Source organism: Xenopus tropicalis, chromosome 3, assembly GCF_000004195.4.
Source record: "Xenopus tropicalis strain Nigerian chromosome 3, UCB_Xtro_10.0, whole genome shotgun sequence".
NCBI lineage: Eukaryota > Metazoa > Chordata > Amphibia > Anura > Pipidae > Xenopus > Xenopus tropicalis.
In genome coordinates, this window is record NC_030679.2 from 36,652,508 (window position 1) to 36,676,947 (window position 24,440).

The following is a 24,440-nucleotide window of genomic DNA, read 5'->3' on the forward strand; positions in this document are numbered from 1 at the left end:
TGCAAATTAAAAATAATGTCCAAAAAAAAGCTAACAATGTGTGTAAATGCATGTCTACCTTTTTTTTCCTGAAAAGAAAGGACAATGCAATAAATGGGGGGTTGCTATCTATCAAAGTATAGAAGAGCAGGAGGTGTGTGGGCTGTATTGAATGCCAGCATAACAGCAGACACATGATTGTCACATGCCTGGTGTTTCCTGTGATGATCCTGACAACCCCCTTAGCTTGTTGCCAAGAGGCTTGTCATTTTCCCCTGAACCTTGTTTACATCACCCCTGGCTCCTTGTGTTTTCACCCTTGAAAGCTCTACAGAGAATGTAGCTATGTTCTTGGCCTAATAAAAAGTAAAACATACTAAAGTATATGGCCATTAAGCACACATGGACTAGAGCAGTCCAAAACTTGCAGCCTGCGGGTGTACCTTGTGCAGCCCGACCTCTCCCTCTTTGCCACTACAGTCCCTCCCTGCCCTGTTCTACTCCTGGGCAAGGAAAGTGCTTAAATTCTCCTTGCCTTTAAGACAGGGTTATTTATAACATAATGCCACCATTGGCATCTCATTGTGCTTCTCCTTGCATCTAATTAAAATGTAAAAATGTATATTGCTTTCATGCAGTATACATTTCATAACATCAATGCATGTTACTTTAATGCTACTTTACAATTACATGTTGGGCAGTCAGTGCCATATGATGACAGATGTTACTGTACAATTTAATGTTGCGTGGTCAGTCTCTAGTAGTTTGGCCTTAAAGGTGGTTGTGGTAATGTGGGCATGGCTTAAAGTAGGTATTGTTTAAAGACTAGACATGGTCAACACTGATGTCCATTATCAGCCCTCCTACACGTAGGTCAGAAATATTCTGGCCCTTGGTACACAAAAAGTTGGACAGCACTGGACTAGAGAAACCTTCAGCATGTCAGGGCACTGAAGTGGTTACCTGAATATCTGACTCACCTTTTATGGCTACGCTAAAGTTTGGAGGAAGATCTAGACAGACACATATTTCCCCTCCTGGCGCAGTCTCCGATCTCTTGAATTCATCTTCAGAGTATATACTAGCGAGTGCTAGCAGTTCATCCTCCTGCGCTTCCTTGTCTTCTCTTGCCATTGGTTGTCTGTGCAAATCTGTAATATATTACATCCGTTAAAAAAGAGCAGATATGTCTTTTGCCATTATGGTGGGTTAAAAAGAGTAATTCATAGGAATCAATACAGTGGCTGTCTCTTATCAAAGGAGAGCTAAACCCCAAATAATACATTTATGCTAACTTATTGTGCCTCTGTGCTTATTTACAGTTTACATTTATTTTCCATTTTAAGTGGTTCTGAGATATTCGCAGTTTTAAACTGTTAATATAAGACTAGGATCACTGATATTCTAGGCATTTAAAAACCTGTTAGCAGTTTAAAACCCCTAATATATAATAAACCACTAAAAATAGAAAAGTGCTAAGAGAAGCAATCTGAGTAAGTTTACATTATTTCATTTTTGGAGGTTTAGGTCCCCTTTATGATATAAGCTGTGATGTTGGTAAATAAGCTGAACACGATAGTCAGAAAATGTTTCAGAAGAAAAGAAACCCAATATGGGCCAACATGAAAGACTAATTTACAATTTACAAATACACTGATGGTTAAGCACTTGGCTAAGGGCAGTGGCACACTGGGTGTTGTAGCACCTGATTCATCATCATTAGTTGCTTATTGTGTGCCCTCTATTTATTGTGTTGTTTCAAATAGTAATACTGCCTTCCCACAGGGCACAGGGTGCTACCCCGGTTACTTTTTTTTGGTGTACTTTGTATTTCTAAATTACACTGTTTACATAGCAAATAATTTACTCTTCCATTTAAAATTTTATTCATGAACCAATATTGGTGTGTAGGCGCCATCTCAGTGCATTGTGCCCGAGTCTGAGCTTTCAGAAGGAGCCAGCGCTACACATTAGAATGGCTTTCTGGTAACCTATTGTTTCTCCTACTCCCATGTAACTGGAGGAGTCCCAAGCCGGACTTGGATTTGTTACTATTGAGTGCTATTCTGATACCTACTAGGAGCTGCTATCTTGCTCCCTTCCCGTTGTTCTGCTGATCGGCTGCTGGGAGGGGGGTGAAATCTCTCCAACCTGGAGCTCAGCAATAAAGTGTGACTGAAGTTTATCAGGACACTTTTATATTTAATTAAATATATTTAAAAAAATCTGTGTTTTTGAAAAACAGATTTCAATGCAGGATTCTGCTGGAGAAGCTCTATTAACTGATGTTAATCAGTTAAATATATGTTATGTTAAATAACTTGGGATGCTTGGGATACAAATGCTCACTCACTGTAATACACACCCTCTGGCCAGGGGGAATTTACAGTACAGTTGAACTACTCTGACTGCTCCATTATTACTCACTGTAACGCTGATAATGAAATCTACCTGGTGCTGCACCGTGTGGGCAACTCTGTCCCGGTCCCACCAACCTGTGTAAATGTTACCGTATCAGCCGCTTTCCGTGTACATGTACCGGTATTCATGTATGGACTGCACTGTCAAGGCAACACTGCGGGAAACACTGCCACCTGCTGGCTCATCATTTGCTGAGAAGGAAAGTAGTTAAGTAACGTCAGTCTCTATAACTTTACAGCTTGGCTATACAAAAATACTGCTGAAATACTCCTTTTGGCAACTGCGAGGTTACACCGACAGTAGAAGGAAAGCAGCCAGATCACCTCATTAGTCGTAGTCGGACTACTTTGGGGTTTGGTGCCAGGGGTGCGCCCCCACCCATCCCGCTCACACCTCATCTTGTGCCAGACAAAGGCTGCTGGGAATCACGACTGAGCGCTTTTCAATAGCTGAGTAGCAAGTGAGCTGCGGGCAGTTTTGTCATATATTCTGCCTAAATTATTTCCCTTACCTGCCTCTCTTCCAATTACAACACATTGGCTTGACTAAAAGCCCGCTATTCATTAGTTATATGAGCTCTGCCGGAGACACACGCTGCTTATACTGAATTATCTGTGCCCCTGTTTGTACCTGATAAATAGAAATAATTAGGCAGCACAGCAACATTATATTAGGGCCCAGCCCCAAACTAGAATACTGAAGCATATACCAAACCATCTTATTAGTCAGTATAGTACCCCATTGGGCGCCCTATATCTCACAGGCAGTTACAGGGTCTGCTTCTTTATGGTTCTAGTGTGCAGGGGCCCCATATACCACACTGTGTGTCTCTGCATTATTATTTCCTCTCTGCAGTTTTTGTGTCACAGAATCAAAATCAGACACTGGTTAAATTCTGTTATCTGATCAATACAGTGTCAGACTGGGCTAACCCAAGCCAAGGGCCAGCTACCATTTTACATTATCCCGCTGCTACTGTACTCGAAGCGCACCTGCTGATGTGTCCGGTCTGGTGAGTCCCAGCTCCCACAGGATTTTGTCTTGGGGCCTGGCCGGTGGACAATCCGACATTAAATCAATAAAAAATCAGTTATTGATGAGTAAACAATCCACTCTGTTATGGATGTCATGGCTAGCTTTCCCATATGCTCCAGGAAATCATTGTTCTGCCTTAAAGGAGAAGGAAAGGTAAAACCTAAGCTTTATCAGAAAGGTCTGTGTAAATACAGCCATAAGCACTCACAGAAACACTGTACTGAGACCTCTATCAAAAGAAACAGGATTTATTGCCTTCTTTTGTGTACATATGTACTTTGGTATCAGACTTCCTCTCTCAGAAAAATCCTTCATTCCTAGGAGCAGAGCCTGCACAGCTTTTTCTTATCTCCCTTCTCCTGCTCCCCCTCCCATCAGAATGTCTGATCCTAGAGCTGCAGCACTGAAGCTATGGAGACCAAGCTAAAATGGCAGCTGCTATCTTAAACAAACAGAGGGAGCTTCTATGGCCGTTTACTCAGGTATGGTAAAGCTTTCTGCAGAATAAATATTTTCCTTCTCCTTTAAATTATTTTTTTTTACATTTATCCTGAGACGTGGATTTTTATCACTTCAGATACCCTAGCAACCAGGCAGTGGTGCAAAGAGAGACTGGAGTATGAGCAGGAGAAAGCCTGAATATAAAAATATATAATAAGAAATAACAATAAAACTGAAGCCTCTGGAAAGGGGCAGGAGAAGGCAAATAATAATTTAATAAACTATAAATATAAAAAATGAAACAAACTGAAAAGTTTCTAATAGGCCATTCCATAACTACCTCTTTTTTTAAACAATAAAAAACTAGGGTTTGTTTGGAGGGGTTGAAATTGATGGATTTTGGTCATTTTTCAACCTAACTCAACTGTGTAACTATGCCCTGTGCCAATGGGAATACCTCCTTGATAAAAGCTTAATTGCAAAAATGTTGAGGTGATTCTTCAGTAGCCTGGGTATCTGCTCTCCTGCACGCTTTATTGTCACTTTGTGCACGTACCTCAACATGTTACTGATATTTGCTGTTTTGCACACGTCTTTTTGATGCCTGACTGTAAAGAAATACATTTTCTATTAAGATGATATTTTTGCAATACTCCACTGTGTGCCTTTTATTCAGTGTGCAGGTTCAGCATGGATATATTGTTAGATTACCATAGCCTCCATTTTAAAAGGGGGGGGGGGCTGGTTGTGGTCCTAGCACCTGGTTCACCATTAGTTGCGTATTGTGTGCTCTCTATTCATCATGTTGTTTCCAATGGGAAAACCTCCTCCCCACAGTGCTACCCAGGGACTTCATGCAAGGCAGGGGATTGTAAAACCCTTACTAAGCTTAGATACAAGTAAAGGTGCAGGACTTTCTGTTAAGCTCGGTTCCATTCCCCTTACCTGACTGTTGAACAAAGTCTTTCCTGTTGATGCAGAAACAATACAATATGCAGTTTTATCGTCTCTGCTACAGAAAGAACACTTTGTGCCTTCCCACTGCGATAAGCTGTCCTGAGTGACAGCAGGAGGGTGGGCCATCATACAAATCCCTTGTCTATGGTTTAGAGCCCCATAAATTAAACTATGAATGAAAAGGCAGAGCCTAAAAGCTAAACTCCACAGGAGATTTTGTAGGATGGTGTCGGGTCGACAAAATGCATCCTACAAGTCAGATGTAGTTGCATGGGTCAAAATATAATAGAACTGATACAAATATCTGATGTGTAAACTACATGAAGCAGCACTCTGAAGTTGAAATCACTTGAATTTCGTAAACACATACTGTATATGCCTTAATTCTGTTAAAAAAAACACAACTTGCAGGTATGGGTGGAAAGCGGGGACAGAGGAGGAGCCTAGTGTGGGTCAGGTTTGGGCTTGAGTACAGCAGATGCAGTAGGATCACATGTCTGCATTTCATTTGATGGAACCTGGAAATGGAGGTTCTGCTGTTTGCCCACACCCTAGTGGGCCCACCACCGACTTCTTCCTCTGTATGTGACTAGTTTATATCTTGTGACCTCTGCCCTCTTGAGAAAGTAAATGCACAACTTTTGTAAAAAACTTAAAATGTTTGAGACGGTGAGGAGAAAAAACAAAACCAAAAAGGTCATCAGTCCCTACCTCCTCATCCTATTTAAACTTGTGTTAGGCCGTGGAGGGATGGGGCAGCCAAATAAGTGGCCAGCCCCCTTCTTCACCCAGCAGGCAGTCAGTCCACTATATGTATTTTATCATTTACTCTGCCAAAAAGTAAAGCTGGCCACACAAGGCCAAGATCCATTTGTTTGTTGAGGTTGCCCAGTTTGGCCACATACATGCTGGACCATAATACGATGATCCAATTGCATGTCCTCCGACTAACAATGGGAGTCCTGTCTGTAAATCTGTGTGTAAATATGGATACAAATAATTTAGCAAGGGTACTTATAATCAAGTATGGAAATCCCAAATAGGTGCACATTTTTAGGTGTTTGCTAGGCTTGGTTTAAAGTGCTGTTAGATTTAAAGTAACCGTTTATATAAATGTATAACTAAAAGAGACAACTGCATCATAACATTCTTTCCTGTAATCAACACACAGAATATTTCATTGTGATAAAAGATTTATTATAATATAATACACTATATATCTCTTTTCTTAAATACATTTAAAGAAAATAAAAATAGTGATTTTACTCAATAACATTAACATGACAACCAGCCATAGTTCCCTAAGCATTGTATGAAGTTATACATACATCTAATCCTCTGATATTTTAGAAGTTTAGGTAGTGGCATTTTAAGATATTGGGGCAAATCAAGCACACAATCATTTATGTTTTAAAAACACTGCGCCACTGGCATTTTATTGTGATATTTTTAAATCTTTAATTTATATTGAAAGCAAATTAGCAGAACACCTCCTAAAATATTACAGGAGATTCTGCAAAGAAATAAAGGCTCAATTACTAAAGCTAAACAATTTCTGAAGACAACCCTGTGCCCACACACAAGCACAGACACATGTTTCCTATATCTGTAGTTATGGAGCCAATCAACATGCTCCATTGGGTTACAATGAGAGTTTCTCAGTTCAGTGTTATAAGGATATCTATTTTAAACAGATTTGCAAAATGGATTCTTAAAGTGAAATATACCACTAGTGCTATATGTGATAATATGCTTAGCAACCATCTTGTCCCTTAGAAATGGCACAATAGCTTACACAGTCAACGGAACTCTGTCCTATAAGGAATAAATAAGTAAAATAAGGCACTAACTATATGTAAATCCTGTTACTATTTTACAGCTATAACATTGTAAACAGGAAGCCCAGGGGGTGAGTGACAGAAAGGTTATATAAAACAATACTTGGTATTATACAGTACAGTAAAGCATACAGCTAAATAACAGCCCACAAAATGCACAGCGTTCCAAAAGAGAACACATGGATATGGATGTTGTACAGGGCACCAATTTTAATTGTGATTTGGCTGAATCCAAGTCCTGCTTAAAAAGGCTGGGATTCTGCCAAACCCCAAACTGAATCCAGAATTCAGTGCATCCCTAGTAGCATTAGCTGCTATGACAAATGTAACCTCACTGGGTACTGATTTCCCACAACCCCTAAGCTTAACTTTTCAACAGCAGCCTAAGCACACTGAGCATGTGCAATGCCACTGGCACACAAACAATGGCCTAACAAAATAAGAATATGCAGAGATAATGGACACATTTGAAGGTCTGGATCATAACTGTTATAGGCCCCATAAAATTCTGGGCTGCTACAGTAAGTTCAGTATCTATAATACAGCATTTCTAGCCATATTCTTTATTATGGTTTAGTTCCCTTTGAAAATGCATTCTATATGTATAAACTGTACACTGTGAATATTTACACCTGTATTTGTGATGGTATACAGCTGGCATCCATAAAAATAAATTCAAGTAATGATTTAGAGGAGTGTGGGTTTTTTTTTTCTCTTTTCTAATAAAAGTACCCTTGATACCGAGCACATATCTGCACACTAGTCCGTAAAAGTTTCAAAACTTTTTTTTGGTGAATGGAGCATATAAATTCCTATGATATGGAAGTATGGAAGGGTATAAGGGCACAGAGTGGAGCGGATTGGAGGTTGGCTTGAAAAATGTTCACTTTTGCGTTTTCCAGGCCAACCTCTAATCCGCTCTGTGTGCGCGCACACACACACACACACACACACACAGTTGCCATAGCCTTTAGTGCAGGCACACAGAGGAGTGCAAGAAAACGGAACCACTTCTCTCAGCCTGGCAGAAAAATGCAGGCCTGAGAGAAGTGGATCTACGCTTTGTCTGTCCTCGCCCTCAGCATAGACTATTCATCACTCCTCACAAGGCAAGTGATTCGGCAGATGTAAACAAGCGTATACTATGGGAAAAAAAACCTCAGAGAATATATTTAAAAGTAGCGATCATAAACAATGAGCCAACACTAAGGAAAACCCCATTTTAAAATAAAGGAGACAATAACAGTGCCATTACAGTGCGTCTTTTCCAAGATTTCTTATGCCCTGATGGTTAGGCTTCATGCCTTTTGTGGCTCAAACAATCTGCAAAACAATTTAAATAAAATATATTAGTAGCTATATATTATATACTGTATAAGTATAAACTATGTAAGTTTTTTCTGGCTTAAGTCATTAGTGTAACTACCCATCTAAACAACCGCAAAAAATCCTCTGCACTCACCCATTATCAATATGTAGAAATTGGACACTAGGGCATTTCACTACTAAGAAATGCCTTCCCTCCCCACCTCAAAACGAGGGATTGTTTGTCCGTACATTGCAATATACTTCAAGCTGGCCAACTACGTCAAAGTCATCCCTTCTGGCCAGTCCTACCCTACCTGACCTATATAAGTAATTTAAGATTAGTACTGAGCAAAGGGACTAAGTTTTACCTGCAACATGCTTGCAGTGTCCAATTTCTACATATTGATAATGGGTGAGTGCAGAGGATTTTTTGCGGTTGTTTATATGTATTTTATGGTCACAGCCTCATTGCACCCCCGCTTAATGGTTTACAATTTAGTGGTTGAGCACAACTTTCCCTTTTTGTGTTATTGTTTATACAGGAGCAGTGGCCAGCTCCATGTTGTAGCCCCCACTATTCCCAGCTACAGTCAGGTGTTCCCAATGGAGCTAATAAAAGGGCAACCATATGGGAGTTTTAACCTTATACGCAAGCATGTTGCAGGTAAAACTTAGTCCCTTTGCTCAGTACTAATCTTAAATTACTTATATAGGTCAGTTAGGGTAGGACTGGCCAGAAGGGATGACTTTGACGTAGTTGGCCAGCTTGAAGTATATTGCAATGTACGGACAAACAATCCCTCTTTTTGAGGTGGGGAGGGAAGGCATTTCTTAGTAGTGAAATGCCCTAGTGTCCAATTTCTACATATTGATAATGGGTGAGTGCAGAGGATTTTTTGCGGTTGTTTATATGTATTTTATGGTCACAGCCTCATTGCACCCCCGCTTAATGGTTTACAATTTAGTGGTTGAGCACAACTTTCCCTTTTTGTGTTATTGTAACTACCCATCTGCTGTACACAGGACTGGAGCAAAAAAAAAAAAATCTACCAATTCGGCTACCCCTTTACTAAGGGACCCATTTGAAGAAATTATTGGTCACCCTGGTGGTCTACTAAAATTTTTATGGTCCTTAGAGTATTAATTATGAAGTCATGCTTGGCACCATTTCTGAAAGGGGGAGGCTATAACATAAGAATGTTCACATTTTCACTAATACTTTCTCATTGATAAAGGCCCTAATGTGGGCTGAAACACTGGATACACAAGTATGCTAAATAAAAAGCATTGAGTCACAAGGACAGTAGCGCTGGTCTTTGTTAACATATGCAGTATAAATATGTATATAGAAAATCCCAGGTCCTGAGCATTCTGGATAACAGGTCCTATACCTGTTTATATACAATCATATGAAAAAGTTTGGGAACCCCTCTCAGCCTGCATAATAATTTACTCCACTTTCAACAAAAAAGATAACAGTGGTATGTCTTTCATTTCCCAGGAACATCCGAGTATTGGGGTGTTTTCTGAACAAAGATTTTTTGTGCACAAAGAACATCTGTATGTCAGGGTGATGAGAAAAAAGTCTTTTCTGCACTCACGCTACAAACAAAGTAGCTTGTTGCATGCAAAAGCTCATTTAGACAAGCCACAGTCATTTTGGAACAAAGTGAAGAACACCGCATTCCAAGAAAAACACCTGCTACCTACTGTCAAATTTGGTGGAGGTTCCATCATGCTGTGGTGCTGTGTGGCTAGTTCAGGGTCTGGGGCCCTTGTTAAAGTCGAGGGTGGGATGAATTCAACTCAGTATCAACAAATTCGTCAGGATAATGTTCAAGCATCAGTCACAATGTTGAAATTACAGGGGTTGGATATTCCAACAAGACCCTCAACACAGTTGGAAATCTACAAAGGCATTTATGCAGAGAGAGAAGTACTATATTCTGGAATGGACGTCACAGTCCCCTGACTTGAATATCATGGAAAATCTATGGGATGATTTGAAGCAGGCTGTCCATGCTCGGCAGCCATCAAATTTATCTGAACTGGAGAGATTTTGTAAGGGAGAATGGTCAAAAATACAGCAATCCAGAATCCAAACACTCATCAAAGGCTATAGGAGGCATCTTAAGGCTGTTATATTTGCAAAAGGAGGCTCAACTAAGTATTGATGTAATATCTCTGTTGGGGTGCCCAAATTTATGCCCCTGTCTAATTTTGTTGCACATTGCATATTTTCTGTTAATCCAAAAAACTTTATGTCACTGCTGAAATACTACTGTTTCCATAAGGCATGTTATATATTAAAAGGAAGTTGCTACTTTGAAAGCTCAGCCAATGATAAACAAAACTCCAAAGGATTAAGAGGGTTCCCCAAACTTTTTCATGTGACTGTAATCAGCACAATGGCTGTAGATATCTTGTCAGACTGACAGTCATCATTTTTATCGTGCAAATGATGGACCCTGTCTTACATAAGCTCTACCATAGACACAAATCCATTTCACACTAATATATTGAACAATTTTACGCACAGGACTAAAAAGAAAGTAGCGAGACTGCTCTTTTCAAAAAGGGTCCATACAACAATTTTAAAATACCTAAACATAAAGTAAGATTTTTTCATAAGAGACACCATTATCCCATAAAATAAGTCTACAAAAGTGCAATGATCAGATTATATTTTCTTGTGTTACAGTTACATCATACACAAGTTTATCCCTATATATTGTAGAAACTGTTGTGCACTTACAGATTGAAGCAGCCTGATGAAGAACTATTGAAATGATCATATGGGTCTCCGTTGGATAATACAGCCAAGTAAAGCCAACAAAAGTTTTTGTTACATCTTGTACAAAACATCCTGTTGCAGCCATCTATTTTCTGTAAAAGTAATCATGCAGTGGTTACCATTAATAAATGTATGATTTATAAGTTGTGCTAGTTTTATAAAACAGGCAGTAACACTATGCCCCTAGGGACTTGAAATACTCAACTTAAAGGCTCAATGCAATTAACATAAACCAAAAAAGTTGCTAGAAATACTGCAAGAAAAAGGAGAGTTGGTGAAGCATGGCTACCGCTAAGTGCTGAGGACCTATCAGTATGTCTGCGGACTTGCCTCTACATTGGCTCTGCAGCTTGGGCAACGCTTGGAATTCTTCTCCAGCCATTCAAAAGATCTCATCTCCACTGCTTTAACTATCACATTCTTGCCATAGCGCCTTTCCAGTAACTTCTTTCCAGCCGCATCTGCCTCCAGGTATTCATCGCGCACTAACAGAAGCTTTTCTGCGGACAGAATTAAAAGAAAGCCAAATAAAATGTACTGCTTTTGTTTACCATATCAAAGCAAAATTTCTGTACTTCCAGTAACTATACATATAAAGTATATATCATAGCTGTGGTGTTGGAGTCGGAGTTGCCATAAAACCAACTCCACAGAGCTATGAAATGGGAGTTGTGGAGTCAGAAGCAATTTTGGGTACCTGGAGTCGGAGTCCCTGGTATATTTATTGTACAAATATATGTAAACATACAGAACAAAAGAATGACCAACAATCACTTAGTGATCACATTTTGCCCAACATTGCAGTCCATATTACGACCTTTCTCAAAGAGTCGTCCCCCATAAATACCCATCCTCTGTGAGTCAAAAAAGGCGCCAAATGTTGTCAAAATACTATAGTGTCTGTAGCAATATTATGCTATATACATATTACCGACATACTGACACATCCTTTTATATCTGAAAAAAAGACATTGACAAAATAATTTATACCCTAGACTTAATTTTTGGAAAGAATAACCAAAATCAGATTCTTACTATAGCCATGAAAGAGCTTCCTAGATTTCTCTACAGACAGTTTGGACCAATTTGTTGCAAACTGCTTCAGTTCTCATTGCTGGCCATATTTAGTGTTTTGTTTTCACCATTCCTGGGTTCTTTCGAAGTGTTCTTTGGGTCAGTGTCTTCCTGGAAGATCCATGATCTGCTACAGAGACCTAGGCTTCTGACACTGAGGTTAATGTTGTGCTCCAAAATGCTTTGATAATATCATTGTTCCATGATGCCATGCAAATACTCAAGGCATCCAATCTACAGGGGCAGAGCAGCAACCTCAAAACATCAGTGAATTTCCTCTATGTTTGACTGTAAAGCTGTCCATACACGTTCAGATCTGCTCGCTTGGCGATGTCGCCAAGCGAGCTGATCTTCTCCCGATATCCCCCACCTACAGGTGAGGGATATCGGGAGAATCCAGGCTAATTCGGCCGTTTGGCCCTGGGGCCAAATAATCGATTTATAACAATGGGTATAGCCAAAGTTAGTTCAACGAGCCGATGCGTTCCCCGATCAGACTAGATTTTGTAACCTGCCAGATATCAGTCGGGCAGGCCCATCGGTAGTGCCCATACACGGCCGATTAACTGCTGAATTGGTCTAAGGCAGGGCTGTCCAACTGGCGGCCTGCGACCCCCCTCTGTGTGGCCCCCCACCTGTCTGGCTTCTTTGATGGTTTACCTTTGTGGAAGCTTTAAATGGTATCCGTACTGAGATTAAATGGCCCCCTGCATGGTTCACACCTCAGATTCAGGCTGGAATCCCCCTGTATTGTTTAAATATGTAATCTCCTGTACTGTTCACACCTTTTAATCCCTACACTGTTCACCCCCTGAATTGTTCACACCTCAGGCTCAGGCTCTAATCACCCACATTGTTCTCCTGTTCACACCTCAGAGCAGTGCCAGCATTGTGTCAGTGTATGCTGTCTGTGTGTGCCATACACACTGGAAGCATAGTGCAGAGAGAGTATGGCACACATAGGCAGGGTAGGGCAGGCAGAGTATGGGACACACAGGTAACATAGGTCAGACAGAGTATGGCACACATAGGCAGGGTAGGGCAGGCAGAGTATGGGACACACAGGTAACATAGGTCAGACAGAGTATGGCACACATAGGCAGGGTAGGGCAGGCAGAGTATGGCACACACAGGCAGGGTAGGGCAGGCAGAGTATGGCACATACTCTGCCTGCCCTACCCTGCCTGTGTGTGCCATACTCTGCCTGCCCTATGCGGTCTGTGGGAGGTGAACCTGGCAGGGGTTTGTTCTGGGAGTTTGTTAGCATTTGAAAATAGTCATTATATGGTCCCTAAGATGTGTAATTATGTGCTGGGAGTTGCTATGCTATCCACAGGGGAAGAGGAGGCATAGGGATTTAAGGTTGTGTCTTAATATGGCATAATATAATTCTTTCACATAAAAGTGAGCACCAACCATTTGGGGTTTTGCTGCGCTATCACCATTAATGTGGGTATAGTCTTAAAAGCTCTTGTGATAACATGGATGTGGTTTTAAGTGGGTGTGGTTTAAAAAGGGGGAGTGGTCAAACTGGATTCCATTATCGGCCCTCTACCGCGTTGGCCAGAAAGATTCCGGCCCTCGGTACCATAGAAGTTGGACAGCGCTGGTCTAAGGGACCGATATCGGCAGCTAGAATCAGCCCATGTATGGGCACCTTAAGAACAGTGCTTTTGCTTTGTTCAGGTGTGTTTTGATGAACAAGTTGGGCCTTTTTATGTTCTTTGTCAGGAGTGAGGTCTTTCGTTAAGTTGGGGAGGGATAGTGTTAATTTTTAACTGTTGCTTACAGAAGTCAGCTTGAATCTGTTTGGGGGTTGATGGAGGTTTCTTTCACAACAACTCGAACAATCTTTGTTCTTGTTCAGAAAGAGTGGCTACAGTGCCTTGGCCTTTAAATTTCTTTATGGTGGGCATAGGAACATTAAGCTTTCTGAAGATGTAACTTTTGTTCATTTTGTCTTAAATTTTTTCTCTCACCTCCTCAGATAGTTTACTGCTTTTCTTTTGTTTCTCTATGTTCTGTGTGGTGCATAAAGAAACAGGTTTCATCTGTATTTCTAATGCCAAATTTTGCATTGAGCAGTTTCTTCGCTGGCCTTTAAGATCTTAGGTCAGTAAGAGACATTAGCCTCCCCACTCATCAGACAAAGGCGAAAATCTGCAGGTTAACTATCATGTTTGAAGCTAAACATATTAGTTGTTAGGAAGCTTAATTAGGAGGAGGTATGTATCAATTCTGCCAATGTTTACATGTGCCCCCACACTTCCGCGGTTACATACTTGGATCCTGGCTTTCGTGTGTGTCCATATTGACGTACTCCTCATAAACAGATGCTTTGTCCTTTAGTTTATTTGTGAGGTGACAGTCTTCCTGTGTTGTAACTGACCTTCCTTCTGACTAAATCTCTGCCTGACTTGATTCCACTTTCTGACCTCTGGCTGGCTACGGATCCGATTATGCCCTATGGGCTCTCTGATTATCCACCTAAACTTACCAAAAGAGACTGAACATTTGAATCCCAAATGCTATATACTTTGTACATTGCTTTTAAAATTAGTGCAGGCCCACATTGCCAGTTCTGACCAAAGTACTATGTACCAAAATAAGCACCCAACTGTCATCTATTCCACTAACCTGATGTTATATTACAATATGCGACTGCATGGTAGGCCAATTTGCAGAGGGTACAGAAAGCGTACTTGCAGCTGGAACAAATACCCATTTCGCCCCCAGGCTCCAGCATGACTGGAGTTCGGCAGTTTGGACGTGGGCAGTACACCACATCTGCCATCAGATCCAGGCTGGACTGCAGTAGAAGACGGTCATAGCGGCTGAACAATTCTTCCCCAACCAGCAACTTAACCTGCAAAGAAAGTGATCATTTGCTAAAGTTTAGTCACCAGTTTCCGTCCTTAAGCTTCCTCTTTTCTTTTGGGTATCACAGGATAATATACTGATATTTTTTCAAACAAAGTAAAATTTGGTTTATTTGCTTTTATTTTTTTCATGTTCAAGTGGTTGAAACCTTGAAAGAAGGTTGGAACTGATTAACACACAGCAAGAATCAGTGTCCTTTTTAAATCACCAAGCTGGCAGAACAAGCTAGAGCGGCCTGGGCTGGCATGCATACATAGCGGATTTTGTCTCAGAAACACAAAACTATGTATTTTCAAGACAAAATCTGCTACATGTGTCTGCATACAGAGTAACACTGTGCCTATCTGTGCAGATACAGGAAGAAGCAGACGGGAGTACATTGGCTTTTCTGTGCTTGTGTAGAAAATGCAGGCAGAGAAGAGCTGATCTTCAGCCCTGCGTGCCATTAGCCTCAGGAAGAGCTGGTATCTTGTTACCTGCCCATTGTTCTGCTGCTGGGGGGCAGGGGAAGAGAGCATTTGACATCATGTCAGTTTGCAGTGTAGCAGTAAAGAGAGACTGAAGCTTATCAAGTCACAAGGCTTAGGGGGCATGGGAAAGTATGAAAATGGCTTGACTCATATCAAATTTCAAATTAAATACATTGCATAAGAATATCTACAGTATTTTCCCTTTTAAAAAGCTGATTCCAGTACAAGATTCTGTTCAAAGCTATCAACTAATGTGTTTAGAAAAAAAACAGTTTCCCTGTGACAGAATCCCTCTAAACATATAAAGCTGTTCATTATACAAGGAGTGTATACGTGTAGACTGGTTATTTTGTTATGGGGGATGTTAACCTGTCTTCTCTCCAGAGACCTAAAAACCAGAGAATGTATCTCTCCTAACATATCTGGTAAAATATGTCCCCAGATATCCTGAGGCTGTACCTTTGGAGAAGAAGAAACAATTGGAAAAATTCAATCAACTATTTGATGATGGGCAGTTAAGTATCTTATTTAAGTATCTGACCATTTTCCGAGTTATTTTACTAGTAACATATAAATTTAGGTTAAAGGTACACATCCATCACGTTCAACCTTTTGATATAAATGAAAGCGACTAGTTTATCCAAAGACAAACAATCCCATCTGAAGCCTTCCCAATATCTCTCAGAGGAGGGGGAAATTCCCTTCTGACTCCAAGATGGCAATCAAACTAGATCCTGGATAAACTTTGTGCTAACAACTAAATTGAGTAACCCTATATTAAAAAGCCATCTACCCCCTATCAAATCAAACCCTTTGCTTAAACATGTATATTTTTTCAGTTAATTCTTTACAAACTTACTTGTGACTTACTGTATACAGGGTTGTACTGGCCAGAGTACCAGAAGAAGAACCACCTAATAAGGCGATTCCCATCATCTCTTTCTTATTTTCTCCCAAATGATTTATCATTATGAGAGTGGGCCCTGGATGTGAGGTTTACAGGTTAGTTACTTGCACTCACCAACTTGTAATTCTGCTGCAGTTGTTGTAGGGTTCACAAGTAAGCCTCAGCAAACCCTGTCTGATACTTAACAAGTAACACTGCTGATTTTCATTGTAATCTCTTCCCTGTTCTATACCCCTTTCCCAAACCTTTTTATTCTCCATTTTCTAACAATTGATCCCTGCTTTCCCCTATTCCCAACATATTCTACTATTTGTGGGTTTCTGTTTATTCAGTGTGGTAAATAGGCCAGCATGCAAAGGGTTAAAGTATAATGCCTTACAACGTAGCTACAAGCATACTACATAAATTCAATATTAATGAATCAAGAGCACTGTTTATGGGTTACCTGTGCAGGTGTAGCAACAGAAGAGCACTTTGGCTCAGGACAGTTAAGAGCCTGGACCTGCCCATCCTGTATCTGAACTGTATAATAATCCTTAAGGCAGGCGTTGCAGTAGATATGCTCACACTTCTTAAAGTGAGTGCACTCGCTGCCCACCTTTTCTGAGAAGCAAATGTCGCACATATATGATTTGCTATCAAAGCACTTCTTCTGCTGAGCCTCATTAAACTCCAAGATGCAGTCAATAAGGGTAGTGACAGATTCCACATCCTGGATAGCACGTGTGTCCCAAATCACTGCTTCTGCTGGGCCTGTGGCACTACAGGAATCAGATATCCCCAAGTTATTCTTTATGCACTTTGGTCCAAACTCACAAAGTTGTATTTCATATGGTGAGTTAATCTTTAAGTACTCCAGAGTCCCCTCCTTGAGAAACTGCATCCAAGCAAACAAAACAACTTCTCCTGCGTATTCCACCCATAGGTCATCCAAGCGCTGACACAGCAGGGCAAGCTGGGATAAACAGGAAACAGGAATACAGAGATTTATTCAAGGTTTTTTTACGCCTATTTATCACCTTCATGCACCTGCAACTAGGCAAACTCTAACTATAAAATTGGGTGTAATTAAAACAGAGCAATGGTAACTGAACTGAAAAAGCCAAGTGCACTTTTTTCAAATATTCTATGGTGTAATATAGACCACCAATATTGCTCTTCAACAGACACCAAATGCGAAGTGGAGGAGAGGCCAGCCTAGAGTAACATGGTGACATACAGTTGGAGCGGAACAAGCAACAAACATGGGGAACAGTCATAAAACTGGACAAAGAAAGACAGAAATGGAAGCCCTCTTTTGTTGCCACCTTACAAGCCAGTGCATGTAACAAAGGATGATAACTATTTTCAAATACTTATGTAGCAATAGAAGATAAAAAAAGTCTCCTGATAAGTTAGATACTGCAGAACATAAACAATAAACCGAGTAAAGATTGCTCTGGTCTAGTAACAACAGGAATTGAAAAAGGCTAATGTCACATGGGATAGAGAAACCCTCAACAGATCCCAGTGACTTAAATAAAAGCCGCACAAAGCCAACAAGTGTGAACCTTTCTCCACCTAAAAATGGTTCTTCGAGATCAGTGATCCCCTATCAGTGGCTCCTAATGGCCTCCAAATTTTTGGCTTGAAGGCAAATTTTGGAAGCAGAGACACAGTTTTACTCCAAGCAGAGCCTTCTGCAGGCTAGCAGTCCACATGGGGCTTCCAAATTGCCTTATTTGTCATCCCCAAAGAACTTTTTTCATGCTTGTGTGGCCCACCAACACTTTTTACATCTAAGTGTAAAAAAGGTTGGGGATCCCTGGTATAGATAGTTTCTGGACCAGGTCCAATTTTTGCCCATGTTATTAGATCAAAAGATATGTATTTTAGTTTAACTTTGTGTTTGTTTAATCTTACGATCATTGCTGAAGCTATTTTTTTTACCTGACTTGGAGAAAGCCACTTGCAGCTAAGTTTGAAGGCTGGAGGGTCAGTGGATGGGTATCCTGGAGGCAGTTCAAAGTCCAGTATGATAGGAGGTAGGAAAGAGACAATATCCTCAAAGCTTCCCATGTATTCATTAGATGCACAGTCACCTTGGGTGAGCACAACGTACAAAAAGACTTCAAATATTCTATATACATAAATATTTCGTAAATCAAGTACTACAACTACACATTAGGAATCCTTATGCATGGATATTCAAAAATGATCTTGTGGTTCTTGTCCATAAATATATTTGTTATTTATGATATACTGTGATTATAAAGCCCCGTCCAGGGAATTGCAGGGACAGAAACAACAAATTACCCTTTTTTTAATATATGGTATTAAAACACTATGTTTCACACTTTTGCATTTAAAGCCAATTTTATCTAAACATTGTGGGCTTTCTCACTTAAGGGGCATTTCTTGAAGGGAACTTTTCTTAAAAAGAATATAGGATTCCACATACCTTAAAAACAAAAACTTAATTTTATAATATTTTATTTTTTATATTTTATTATAAGCGTGAATAAACAACTGATTTGGAAAGCCTCATGTCTCCCAGGCAGTCCTGACATGTGTAGATCAAAACCTTCAAGCAACACATACATTTTCAAAGCACCACTCAAGAAATCAGAATACTTTAGACTGAATGGGATAAGTGCCACTAACATGGGTATCTATGTCTTTCCATGCCACAATGCAAAGTTTTACTGAAGTTAACAGTTTTTATAAAATGTTTCAAAAAGTACTCAAACATCCACTTTCCATCATTTTCTCTCTTCTGGTGGAAAGAGGAAACATCCTAAATAGGTATTTGGGGGGGCCCCAAAATGAAAGTAGTCCATACAAATCGTCATTGGGTTCATGGCTGCTCAAAAGTCAACACCCTCTCTGCATACGCACCACAAACTAAGCTAACCCCATATGCTTTTGCAGCATTTACAACATTTTATTTCCCACATATCATTAGGTACAATAAACCAAATATGAATGCCAGGGCTTTCTAAACAGCTGATACTCAACATGCATAGCGTTACAAGTATGTGGCTTTTAAGGACTCCAACATAAAACTGTGCAAGCCAATTAGAATGGATTTCACTTCAGCTACTGCATAACCAATGCTTTGCATAATGTTATTTGTGGTAAAAGCTGCAAAAACTAATTTGACCCCAGGAAAGCACAAACAAAAATGTTTACTCCAAACTACCAAACACTGAACAGACTGAAGCCCAATATGCACAGGATTACATAGTAACATAGTAAGTTGGGTTGAAAAAAGACATACGTCCATCACGTTCAACCATAATGCCTATATATAACCTGCCTAAGTACTAGTTGATCCAGAGGAAGGCAAAAAAACCCATCTGAAGCCTCTCTAATTTGCCGCAGAGGGGAAAAAATTCCTTCCTGACTCCAAGATGGCAATCGGACCAGTCCCTGGATCAACTAGTACTAAGAGCTATCTCCCATAATCCTGTATTCCCTCACTTGCTAAGAATCCATCCAGCCCCTTCTTAAAGCTATATAATGTATCAGCCAGTACAACTGATTCGGGGAGGGAATTCCACAACTTCACAGCTCTCACAGTAAAAAATCCTTTCCGAATATTTAAATGGAACCTCCCTTCTTCTAAACGGAGTGGGTGCCCTCATGTCTGTTGGAAGGACCTACTGGTAAATAAAACATTAGAAAGGTTATTATATGATACCCTTATATAATTATACATAGTTATCATGTCACCTCTTAAGCGCCTCTTCCCCAGTGTAAACAGACCCAACTTGGCCAGTCTTTCTTCATAACGGAGACTTTTTATACCCGTTACCAGCTTAGTTGCCCTTCTCTGGACCCTCTCTAACTCAATAATGTCCCGTTTGAGCACTGGAGACCAAAATTAAACAGCATATTCTAGATGGGGCCTTACCAGTGCTCTGTAAAAGGGAAGAATAACCCCCTCCTCCCGTGAATCTATACCCCTTTTAATACAGCTCAAAACCTTGTTTGCCCTTGCAGCTGCTGCCTGGCATTGCTTGCTACAGCCAAGTTTAATTATCTACAAGGACTCCAAGGTCCTTCTCCATTATGGATTTGCCTAGTGCAGTCCCATTAAGGGCATAATTGATTTGCATATTTTTATATCCCAGGTGCATGACCTTACATTTATCCACATTAAATCTCATCTGCCCCTTAGCCGCCCAGATTGCCAGTTGGTCAAGATCCTGCTGCAAGGATGCCACATCCTGGATAGAACTGACTGGTCTGCAGAGTTTTGTGTCATCTGCAAACACTGAAATATTGCTTGTAATACCCACCCTCTATAGGCTGTGGGCCTATAGAGGGCCGCTAAGGGCAGAAACAAGAACTCTGCAGAATGCAATACAGTCATTAAAAATTCAATAAATAAATCAGAGCATTAAATTAACTGGTCTTCAACCCCTCTCATCTGTAGTCCCACTACAGATTTGGTTTTATGTGCACAAACAAGCAAAGAACAGCATTATAGAACTGAAAACAAACTTTTAAATCATCATACTGTATATGTTATGATCTGTGCCACTAAAAAGTTAATGGCCACACTTCCATAATCAATTGTTTTATTTTTGCCTGTAATAAGATATTTGTACTCTAGTTAGTATATACGGTATTTGTTAAATCTAAGAAAAACAGACACAGAAAACAGATGAGTGACAGAAGAGCACAGCCCATGTAGTAAGTTCTGTAGTTAAAATGCATCTGCAGTCTAACCAAGATACGGAGACCATGACATGCCATATACCATGATACATATATATCTCAATATTGCAAAATGCTCTTTCAGTACATAGCAGGGTAGGTTTGTGGCATTGTTTCTTTTGCATTTTGACCTCCACACCCCGTCTGTTATACTATGTAAGCTTTCCTCATCATAGCACAAGTGAAAGAATAACAAAATACTCATGCAGGAAGGGCACAATACCTGTGGTAAATGGTGTTAAAGAACTTGTATGCCACTTTGACCAATAGGAGTTCAATAAGGCTTGTGCTTTTTGTTTTAATTAAGTCAAACTGGGTCTTTCTCCATCAGCACCACTGTTTCTGTTAATCTTCCTCTTGCATTATATATGTTACTTTATGTGCTTATTGGCCATAAGGAGCCTAATGCATATGAAAAACATGCTAAAGTATACGGCCATTAAGCACACATGGACTAGAGAAACCTTCAGCATGTTAGGGCACTGAAGTGGTTACCTGAATATCTGACTCACCTTTTATGGCTACGCTAAAGTTTGGAGGAAGATCTAGACAGACACATATTTCCCCTCCTGGTGCAGTCTCCGATCTCTTGAATTCATCTTCAGAGTATATACTAGCGAGTGCTAGCAGTTCATCCTCCTGCGCTTCCTTGTCTTCTCTTGACATTGGTTGTCTGTGCAAATCTGTAATATATTAAGCACAATATTAGCTTTCATCATTAACAGCCCAATGAGCAAATATGTCTTCTGCTATTATGGTCAGAAGTTTTGTGTAATCCCTCCCCTCTAACATATCAAACATATATTTTATGATTGCGGAAATTTTCCATGGAGGGACGGGGCAAAGTCATTAACCAAAGGCAATCTGTTCTCCTACACTAAGCCTATATAAAGTAAGCATGTGCTAAGGCAGTTTTTTTTGCAACCATGTGAACCACCAAACAGAGCCTTCTGTAGGGGCTACCCAATAACCAATCATATCCCTTATTTGGTACCCCAGGTACATTTTTCATGCTTGTGTTGCTCCCAAACTCTTTTTGCATTTGAATGTGGCTCATGGGTAAAAAAGTTTGTGGATCCATGTGCTAAGGTAACACCAGCTTCTAAAAATATGTTGTAGGAAATAAATTTATTGGCAAAACCCAACCCAACTCACAACTTCCATAAATGTGTAACTAGGGGGGCTGATTTAGTATAGAGTATACATAATAATGTGTAGCATTACGGATAACACAATAATAGGTGATATCATTTGGTGGAAAAGGTTCCATCCTCATGCCCCAGTCCTGTTATTCATGGCAGCCCAGGTTCAATACCCATATCAGTTCCTTGGGAACTCATCTATTTTCCTGTACTTTTGGCACCAGCACTTACAGTGTTAGCAATTAATACACAAAACAGCACAGATGGGAGAAAAGCAGCAGAAATTGCTGACTCCCATTTATAGTGTAAAATAGAGGATCTGGGACTCAAAAGCAGGTATTGTCCCCCAGGGAAAACTATGCCTAAATACACTCAGTAAGCCTCTGCTATACCAATATTACATATCTTATTATACATATTCTTGTGACTACAATCAACCTTGGTGGCCAAATAAGAAACCAGGTAGATGTGTGAATAAAAAAGGCTTGATGATGAATAGGAGAAGGCCTGAATGGAAAGATAAGTAATAAAAAATAACAAAACCGTAGCCTCAAAGAGTAGTTGTGTGTGGGCCAGACTGACCTGGGCACAGCAGAAGCGGGTTGCGGGTGCCTGTGTCTATTTATGGTCTTTAGCAGACCTTGTGAGATAACTTACATAGCATGGATGAGATAATAAATGAAAGTTTAGTAAACCCGATCTGGTGTTTTTTCTGTCTATTGCACTATAGTAAATAAACACTTTTTACTTAGAAACCGACAGGCAAAGGGATGCTTAGGAACTGAAACTAATTTCTTACCTTTTGTTTTGATCAATATTAGTAAATCATACACAAGAGCCATGAATAGCCTGTAAATTATATACCTATAACTGTTGCTTAGTGATGTCATTAGTTATAATCAGCACTCAGTGATGTAATTTCACATGACTCACTGCAACTTGTGTATTAAAATAAATAATGCAACTCTAGTTGTACATTGTAAAATATGAGGATATTACATGTCACTTCAGTGTTCCATGACCTGTAAAACACTCTCCCTTTGGCTTTATACTTTTGTATGGTCATGGAATTCCTCTGTGATTTATAATAGGCAGCGCCAGATTTTAGTTTGCTGCGCCCAGAGGCCGCAATGATTTTATCAGTCCCATTATATTTTGACGTGCAATATTGGGCCCAATAGGTCTAATTGGCCTCAGGCAGGCCCTATTGATCAGGTAGGCCTCTCAGACTGAAGGAGCCCAACTGGCAGCAAAAATCTGCCTGTTTATGGCCACCCTAATAATAAACAGACATGAATAAAACGAATGAACAGCTCTATTGCACAATATATATTTGCTGTCCTTTTATAACAAATACATTGAGTGTAACAATCCCAATACTGAGCTTGGCTCTAGATGTGTGAAAGCCTCAGGCAGCAGCCATACACAAATGTACAGTATACTTTCTACACGTTATACCTTTACACCTAGGGTGCTGCCAGCGCTCCTGCGGGACCGATACTTGGGTGGGACACTTTAAACATTCCCCATTAACACTCACTGTAATGCTCATTATCAAACCACAGAGACAAGACGAGACTATTCGTATTAGCAATTTATCCCACCCACCTGCGCCAATGTGCCTGTAGCCGCCGCGCTTCCGGGTACAAAGCCGCACTGTCACAGGCAAGTAGCGATGCGACTCCCGGCAACTTTGCGGAGATACACTGGCACCTGCAGGTTCGGAGGATCCATTCGCTTCATTGCTCGGAGTTACAGCGGGGAAGCAGCCACTGCAGCGTCAGATTTTACAGCGATGCGCAATTCTGCGCTCCATGGTAAATGGCACAACCCTTTGACATAACTGGTCCAACCTTTTCCAACTTACAAAGGCTACTAGCACTTCTCTCTTCCCAGTTACTATCCCATATAGAGGCTGTATCATACGGGAACACACCCCTTCCAATAAAAGAGGAAGAAGGATTTTCAGTGCAAGACAGAAGCATAAGGAAATGTAGCAAAATGACATAGCGCCATCTGCTGTTCATACCGAAAACAGTCATGACTGCAAAAATCCCTCAGTGCTGCGCTACAGTAATTAGCCAAATTCTTAAAGGGAAATTATTCCAAATGTATGATTACGGTTTGTATTCCATATATTTAAGGGACACTTCACTTATAGGGGAAGAATAAGCTGCAGTTACAAGACTATCCTGAGAAATCATTTAATGAATTTGCTTTTATATCTGCAAGCTAGAAAGGCCATTTTGGTTGAAGCATTCAAGTACCACAGGGCGGGCACCTAGCCTGCTTGACTTGTATGGCATTATTGTTTGAATAAGTATTTAATGGAAGCTTCATCTCACGGAAAGGATTTCCTACCTATAAAATCAATTAACACTGCTGTACAGTTTCTGAAAGTATCACGTATCAACAGCACCACCTGCTGGTCAGCTTTATGACTATACAATCCTGGAGAACATGTTGATGTTGCTCTGCTCAGTAAAAACA

General features: G+C 40.3%; 1 protein-coding gene across 1 annotated transcript; it reads right to left on the bottom strand.

Moving 5' to 3' along the window:
* Window positions 1–7,453: 7,453 nt before the first annotated feature.
* rnf14.2 (ring finger protein 14 gene 2) lies at window positions 7,454–23,804 on the bottom strand (the record flags this gene model as incomplete). The annotated part of the gene is given in 8 exon segments (NM_001008117.1): window positions 7,454–7,994; window positions 10,735–10,865; window positions 11,104–11,273; window positions 14,485–14,713; window positions 16,550–17,059; window positions 18,034–18,185; window positions 21,321–21,491; window positions 23,559–23,804. Coding segments are annotated over 7 exon segments (1,371 nt in total). The 5' UTR covers window positions 21,475–21,491; window positions 23,559–23,804.
* Between the last annotated feature and the right edge of the window lie 636 nt (window positions 23,805–24,440).